This window comes from Staurois parvus, unplaced genomic scaffold, assembly GCF_062004578.1.
Source record: "Staurois parvus isolate SC_StPar_1 unplaced genomic scaffold, SC_StPar_1.0 ptg001864l, whole genome shotgun sequence".
NCBI classification, from domain to species: Eukaryota; Metazoa; Chordata; class Amphibia; order Anura; family Ranidae; genus Staurois; species Staurois parvus.
Window position 1 is genome coordinate 221,045 of NW_028319660.1, and position 7,344 is coordinate 228,388.

Consider the following 7,344-nt stretch of genomic DNA (forward strand, 5'->3'; position numbering starts at 1 on the left):
TGAGCTTAATTCCTAAATATGGTAGGGCCGAATGCCATTGAAAAGGAAACGTTTGCTTCAAAGTCATCAAAAGTGATAGTGGAAGGGTAATCGACATAGCTTTCGATTTGGTGGGGTTAACGTGAAGACCCGAAAGATTTGCAAAGGAATCGAGAACCGCGAGCAAATTAGGCAGAGTAACCCCCGGATTTGAAATCGACAATAGTATATCGTCTGCAAACAGAGACAATTTATGTTGGGAGCCCGCCACCTCAATCCCCTTAATATCATGATTCATACGAATGGCTTCCGCCAATGGTTCCAAGGCTAGGATAAAGAGTATAGGGGAGAGCGGACAACCTTGTCTAGTGCCTCTGGCGACCGAGAACGTAGAAGACTCAAATCTGTAATATTTAAGTTTCGCTTGAGGGGAAGTGTATACCAAAGAGATCCATCTTAGAAACGAAGGACCAAAGCCAAAGCGGTGAAGGACTGATAGGAGATAAGGCCATGATAAAGTGTCGAAGGCCTTATTGATATCTAAGGATAAAAGCATCATGTCGAGTTTACGGATATGGGCTAAATGTTGTAATTGTAGGATACGTCTGATAGCATCTCCAGCTTGTCTATGGGGAACAAAGCCCACCTGGTCCTTCTTGATCAAACGGGAAAGGAAGGAATTCAATCGAGTAGCCAGAATCTTAGTGAGAATCTTCATATCGATGTTAATAAGGGAGATAGGCCTATAATTTGCCCAGGAAGAGTGATCTCAATCCGGTTTAGGAATCATAACCACATTGGCGGTCAAAGAATCTGGGGAAACGTCCACGCCCCCCTTCACCGCGTTAAACATAGCGGCAAGGTGGGGCGCGAGCACATCAGCTAATTTCTTATAATATAGTGCCGTGTAGCCATCCGGACCTGGGCGCTTGCCCGTCTTCAGGTCTGCTATGCATTTCAATACCTCAGATGTTTGAATATTACGGTCCATTAGATCCCTATGTGCCGGTGTCAAAGTAGGCAGGGACAGACGAGATAGAAAGTCAGAAATGGATTGGGAATCAGCCCGTGTAGGGTCAGTGTAAAGTTTGGCCAGACGAAACCGGAACTCTTCCAAAACCGCAACCGGATCACTCGTAAGGGTATTATGCCGAGTGCGTAAAGATATCGGTTTGGGATGGTGCGCAAAAAATCGAAGTCTACGAGCCAACATGGAGTCCGGTTTGTTTGCTTTACTGTACCACTTCTGGCGTGTCCAGCGTAAGGAGCGTTCAGCCTCATCCGTTAAGCACAGATCCAGTTCTAAACGGGCCTGATCCAACAATCTACGATTCGATGGGGTAGGTGACTGTTTAAATTGGGCCGATATGGAGGTCAACTTTGATTCTAACTGACACTGTTTAAGCTGTCGTTCCTTCTTTCGTCTTGAAGCTATCTGGATAATATGTTCCCTAAGAACTGCCTTGTATGCTTCCCACAATGTTACTGAAGAAGAGACAGAACCCGAGTTTAATTGGAAGTATTCCTGAGATTTACGATGGAGTTCCGTCTGAATCTCCTTCAGTGAAAGCAAGGAGTCATTCATTATCCACGAAGAAAAGGCCGGCCTACATAGAAGAGATTGACAGACCACCAAAATAGGCTCATGGTCAGACCACGGTACCGTGAGAATAGAAATAGCACGAACCAAGGGGAGATGTTCAGGTGATACGAAGGTGTGGTCAGTTCTGGAATGAGAACGATGAGGGTGGGAGTAGTAGGTATAATCTGTCCCCCGGGGATGAAATTCACGCCATAAGTCCACCAGATCGTGGGTATGTAATGTACGTATAAAAGACTTTGCCGAAGCGGAAGGGTCAGAATGTTCTGCTGGATATTTATCCAACGTCGGATTTAACACTAAATTAGAATCCCCGGCCATCAAAAGAGTACCCCGTTGATGTGTTGCCAGGAGAGAACACAGATGTGACAGAAAAGGTCCAGGGTTAACGTTAGGAGCGTGATAGGACATTATGGTAACTTCTATACCTTGTATTGTGCCCCGGAGTAGAAGGTATCTGCCATTGGGATCAGCAATACGTCTCACACAGACAAATGGAGTTTTACTATGAAAGGCGATCAATACACCTCTCTGTTTAGTGGGGCCATTAGCCTGAAATATCTGAGGGTAACGAGCATCAAAGTATTTTGGGGCAGAAGTAGATGAGAAATGGGTTTCTTGCAAACAAGCAATGTCAACTTGACGAGCTCGGAGAAATTTAAATATCTTTACCCGTTTCTGCGGAGAGTTCATCCCCTGGACATTCAATGATAACCAGTTCAACGACATGGTGATCTATAAGAAGAAAGATCAAATCCACTGCAATCCCCGGGAGCCCTGAAAAAAACATTTACGAAGACACACAAAGCAAAAAAGAAAAGAGAGGAGATGGAAAAGAAAGGAGAAGACAAGAAGACATCTAATATACAAGCAATATATCTATGAGACAATAAGGTTAATTCAAACATCATAGCAGGTAACTGTGGGTAAAACACCCACATAGAGGCTGGGTAGCGGTCGGGAGAAAAAACCAGACCGCTAGTCAGCTCGGAGGGGGACACGTTGGTCCACCGGAATAACTCGGCAATAACAAAAAAGAGATATAAACATATTATATAAAACAACTTAGGCTAATACACCTGTGGATGATAAATCCAAAAATCGCAGGGCTAGAAAAATCTCAACCAATCAGTGCGGAAAAAACAAACAGCCACCCTAGATTGGAAGGGATAAAACACATGGAGGTCATGGAACCTCTGAACAACTCTAGCATTAAACCCAAGAAGTGGCAATAAAAATCCACTTGTGATGAGAGTACATACTGGTGATCAGCCACTAAGCATCAAGTCGCGGAGACTTCCTGGAAACGTTGGGCCCGCAGAGACCGGAGGGCCTGGGAGCTACCTTGACTAGGAGGAGATTTACGGAGAGGCTGGGAATTTCGAGGACGTGAGGAGACTGAGGCCTCCTCATTCTGGGAATGTGGTAGTTCCAGATTCAGTTCCCGAAAATGGCGACGAAGATCCGCTGGCGAAGAGGCCTGGAATTGACGACCTTGAGAGGAGAATGATAGCTTGAAAGGGAAACCCCATCTGTACTTAATATCAGCCGATTTAAGAATTTGGAGATAGGGCCTCAAGGTGCGACGTTTGGCAATCGTGACTGGGGATAGATCTGCAAACAGTTGGATAGAATATCCCTGGAATTCCAATGCTAAACGGTTCCGAGCCGCCTGCAGCAGGCGTTCTTTAGTACGGTAGAAGTGTAATTTAATAATAATGTCTCTGGGAGGACCCTCCGTGGACTTAGGTGCCAAGGCTCTATGAATACGGTCAAACTCTAAACGCTCCAAGGGAATCTCAGGGGCCAATTTCTGAAAAAGAGCGGTGGCAGTCCCCTGTAGATCTGTGATTGCCTCGGGGACTCCGCGGATACGGAGATTATCCCTGCATGCCCTATTTTCAGCGTCCTCTAATTTATCTTTTAAAGTGTCCAACTCAGCATGTAGATCCTCCACTTCCTGTTCATGTACTTCCAAAACTGTAGTTGCCAGATCCATACGCTGTTCCAATTGATGAGCATGAAGGCCCAACTCCTTTAGGCCTCTCGCCAGATCAGAAGATAATTTACGTGAGGCGACGGTAATCTCCTCTCGCACTATAGCACGGAATTTGTGTAGCAAGTCTTCAGGATGTTGTTCAAGAGTATCTGCCATCCCCGATGGAAATTGCCGCTGACTATCGCCATCAGACTCAGGATCTCCAGGAAGCTGAGTATTATCGTCTGATTCAGGTGGACTAGGCATCAGCTTAGTGGCACGGCCCTGCGGGGGGGATTGCTGTTGGGCCCGATGTTTTGGTTTAGTGCGAGGAGTGCGGTGCATTGTTAGGAGTGGTTCAGAGGATGCCAAATCACTATCAAACTATTGAGATATTACATTAGGGTGTGGAAGCCCATTTGCCAAGAAGTATATTTCGGTGGCACGGCACCAGAAGGTCACTCAGGCATTTCCTCCCGGTGCGTGTACGTGTCCCCCACCAGGGAGGTGTTCACATGTGATTCATGCTGATAATACAGCCTTGGAGGCGCTGGTAGTTATGGTAGTTGGGCCAGGTGTTCATACAGTATGTCAATTATCCTAAAGTGCTCCAGGCACCCCAGATTCATCCACTCAGGATGGGGGCTGACAGAGGGAACTTCTCTACCCAAGCATCACCACCCCCGCAAAGAGAGAGATCCCCAGTTCCTCTGGGATGGTACAGGGGCTTGGCATGGACTACAGAGCCACCAGCAGAACCAGGGGGACTCACCCAGGCTGCCCCAGTAACTGTCCCGTCTCAGGGGCCAGAGGAGCAGAGCAGCGCCGCGATCACCCCGCCGCGGCGGTAATCCACCCCGGCCACGGGATTAGGCGAGACCGCGGCTCCACACGCCGCGACAGGCCGCAAGCCCTCCCGCGGTCCGGTCCGTCGGAGAGGGGCCAAAACCACTCAGCACCCCTCCCCACAAGCCAGGTAAGGTCCGGACAGCCCGAAGTCTGCAGCAGGTTACCGCTGTCCCCCAGATGGCAGTGGATGGAGGTTCAGGCTGCCGGAGCTTTCAAAAAAGCGACTGTTCCCGGCGCCATCTTGGACACGCCCCCGAATAAAATCATTTTCATCAACCTACTATACTATGGGATCTTTCCTGTGTCTTCTGCGATGAGCCTTTTCAGCTTCTGCAGACCCAGATTGATCCCTGCACCAGCCTTTGAGAGGAGGAATTTTCCACTTCACACACTTCTGTAAGGATTTCTGTGACCTGCTGTACCTCCATTTCACCACATGAGGGTGCTTCATCTCTACTATCTCCAGCTCCTGCCCATTACCAGACCAGAAAAGAGAGGGAATCTCCATGATATCATATACACATGCGTATTATTAATACGTTTCTGGTTAGTGCGCATTTCTAACTTTTGCACTGGAAATCAGCGAGCACCATTACTGGGCTGTGATTTATTTGATTTTTTTTTTATTAATTTATTCATTTGCTTTGGTTTCATTTATTATTTATATTTGCCCGCAATATAGTAACATCACACAGCGCTGCATTTTCTTTATATATATATTTTTGGGACTTTTATGTGTTTTCCTTGAATGTTCACCTGCTGACCATTGGAGTGCTCACTGTATTTTTTATACTCTCAAGGATCTAAGTTGCCCCTTGACAACCCATGATACAAAAAAGCCTATCTTCTTATTGTTCTGTGATTTACCGGATCAGCTGTGTTACTGCGGAGATGGCAACAATATAAGAGGAAGGCTGTCAAATTAAAGACAACATTCCACTGCTATTACAAAATTTAAATATATACATTTTCCTGTTTACCTGCCACAACTGTGCCATTTTGGCCAGCTATTTTATATCTTGTTATGACTCAAGAGAAACAGTAAACATATGCGGCTGAAATAAAAACTTTAAGTACATTTGTCCTTTGCAAAGACATGGAGTACTCATCTCTCCTGCTGCCTGTGTTGCTGATCGCTGCAGTAGTGAAGAAAAATGGTGCCTGACGGGCATGTAAAGTCTAACATGTCAACCGTGATTCAACCAAACAGCCCTGATGTCACCACTGTATCCTGTAGTGGCACAGCAGCTGATGGAAGAAACCACAGAGCACAGCAGAGAACCAGGAAATCGGCACTCCTGGGAAGAGAAGTCTTAATCTACCCATAGATGGACTGAATTAAGCCGGTTCGGCAAGGACCATACAAATTTCAATTCATCTATGGCCATTCCTCATCGACTGTTGGAAAACTTTTGTCAGTTAACAGCTTGCAGCAAATTGGCTGCAGCCGCTGATCAAAGTATTCTGACAGTGGAAAAGACCCACTGTCAGAATACAATGGCACAGCAGGGAGGATTCCTCCATCCACCTAACTTGTGTGGATGGGGGAATCCATTCACTTTTTTTTTTTCGGTCAACTAGCTAACTGATCAAACAAAAAAAAATGAACCGTCTACGGCCAGCATTACTTTAACAACTAGGACTGCATTAATGGATTAAAAATAAAAACTAGGCCTGCAATCAGAAGAAATGTTAGCCTGTGTCAATAAGCTATTTGATGGAATTTACATGTAGAACAAAACAAGTAATATGTTACCTGGAGGTGCTGGGAGCTCTGCCAGATTCACTGATCTGCCAGCTTTGGAAGCCCGTATGGCATCCTGATATTGCTGCAATAAAGAAATTAATTTGGTTACATTTAACAGGGAACAGATCCTTGTGTGCTCTGCCTAGCTTCCGATACTTTGTTTAGTTTTCCCTTTATGGAAAAGTAAAGGATTAATAAAACACAACCACTATTGTTTGTGCACTGCATATAAACTCATAAAGGTATAATATTAATAATTATTTTTGGTCAACAGAACATTATCTTTATCAGTGTGGCTTTGTTCACTGGACAAATCAGCCTGTACAGCAGTTTTTATATAAAATGACTAAAGCTTTTGTAGATTGAAGACAAACTCCAGATAAAAAACTTTTTTTTGTTAGATTAGCAAAGGATGGGTAAGGGGTCCAGATGCCTGCACCCTCAGAACCCGGGAAAGGGTCCCGATGCCTGCACCCTCAGACCCCGGGAAGGGTCCCGATGCCTGCACCCTCAGACCCCGGGAAGGGTCCCGATGCCTGCACCCTCAGACCCCGGGAAGGGTCCCGATGCCTGCACCCTCAGACCCGGGAAAGGGTCCCGATGCCTGCACCCACAGACCCAAGGTGGGTCCCGATGCCTGCACCCTCAGACCCGGGAAAGGGTCCCGAAGCCTGCACCCTCAGACCCGGGAAAGGTTCCCGATGCCTGCACCCTCAGACCCGGGAAAGGGTCCCGATGCCTGCACCCTCAGACCCGGGAGTGGGTCCCGATGCCTGCACCCTCAGACCCGGGAAAGGGTCCCGATGCAAGCACCCTCAGACCTGGGAAAGGGTCCCGATGCAAGCACCCTCAGACCCGGGAAAGGGTCCCGATGCAAGCACCCTCAGACCCGGGAAAGGGTCCCGATGCAAGCACCCTCAGACCCGGGAAAGGGTCCCGATGCCTGCACCCTCAGACCCAAGGTGTGTCCCGATGCCTGCACCCTCAGACCCCGGGAAGGGTCCCGATGCCTGCACCCTCAGACCCAAGGTGGGTTTCGATGCCTGCACCCTCAGACCCGGGAAAGGGTCCCGAAGCCTGCACCCTCAGACCCGGGAAAGGTTCCCGATGCCTGCACCCTCAGACCCGGGAAAGGGTCCCGATGCCTGCACCCTCAGACCCGGGAAAGGGTCCCGATGCCTGCACCCTCAG

General features: G+C 47.6%; 1 protein-coding gene across 2 annotated transcripts in view; it reads right to left on the reverse strand.

Moving 5' to 3' along the window:
* LOC149434001 (coiled-coil and C2 domain-containing protein 1B-like) overlaps positions 1-6,630 on the reverse strand; it is a 32,994-nt gene extending 26,364 nt beyond the window's left edge. Inside the window, exons 1-2 of one of the 2 annotated variants that reach the window (XM_089664241.1) lie at positions 6,163-6,630; positions 2,252-2,356 (exon numbers count right to left, since the gene is read on the reverse strand). In XM_089664241.1, coding sequence (XP_089520367.1) covers positions 2,252-2,308 — 57 coding nt within the window. In that variant the 5' untranslated portion in view covers positions 2,309-2,356; positions 6,163-6,630. Of the gene's footprint in view, positions 1-2,251; positions 2,384-6,162 lie in introns of those variants that run through there. The other variant, XM_089664242.1, reaches the window with a different exon arrangement.
* Between the last annotated feature and the right edge of the window lie 714 nt (positions 6,631-7,344).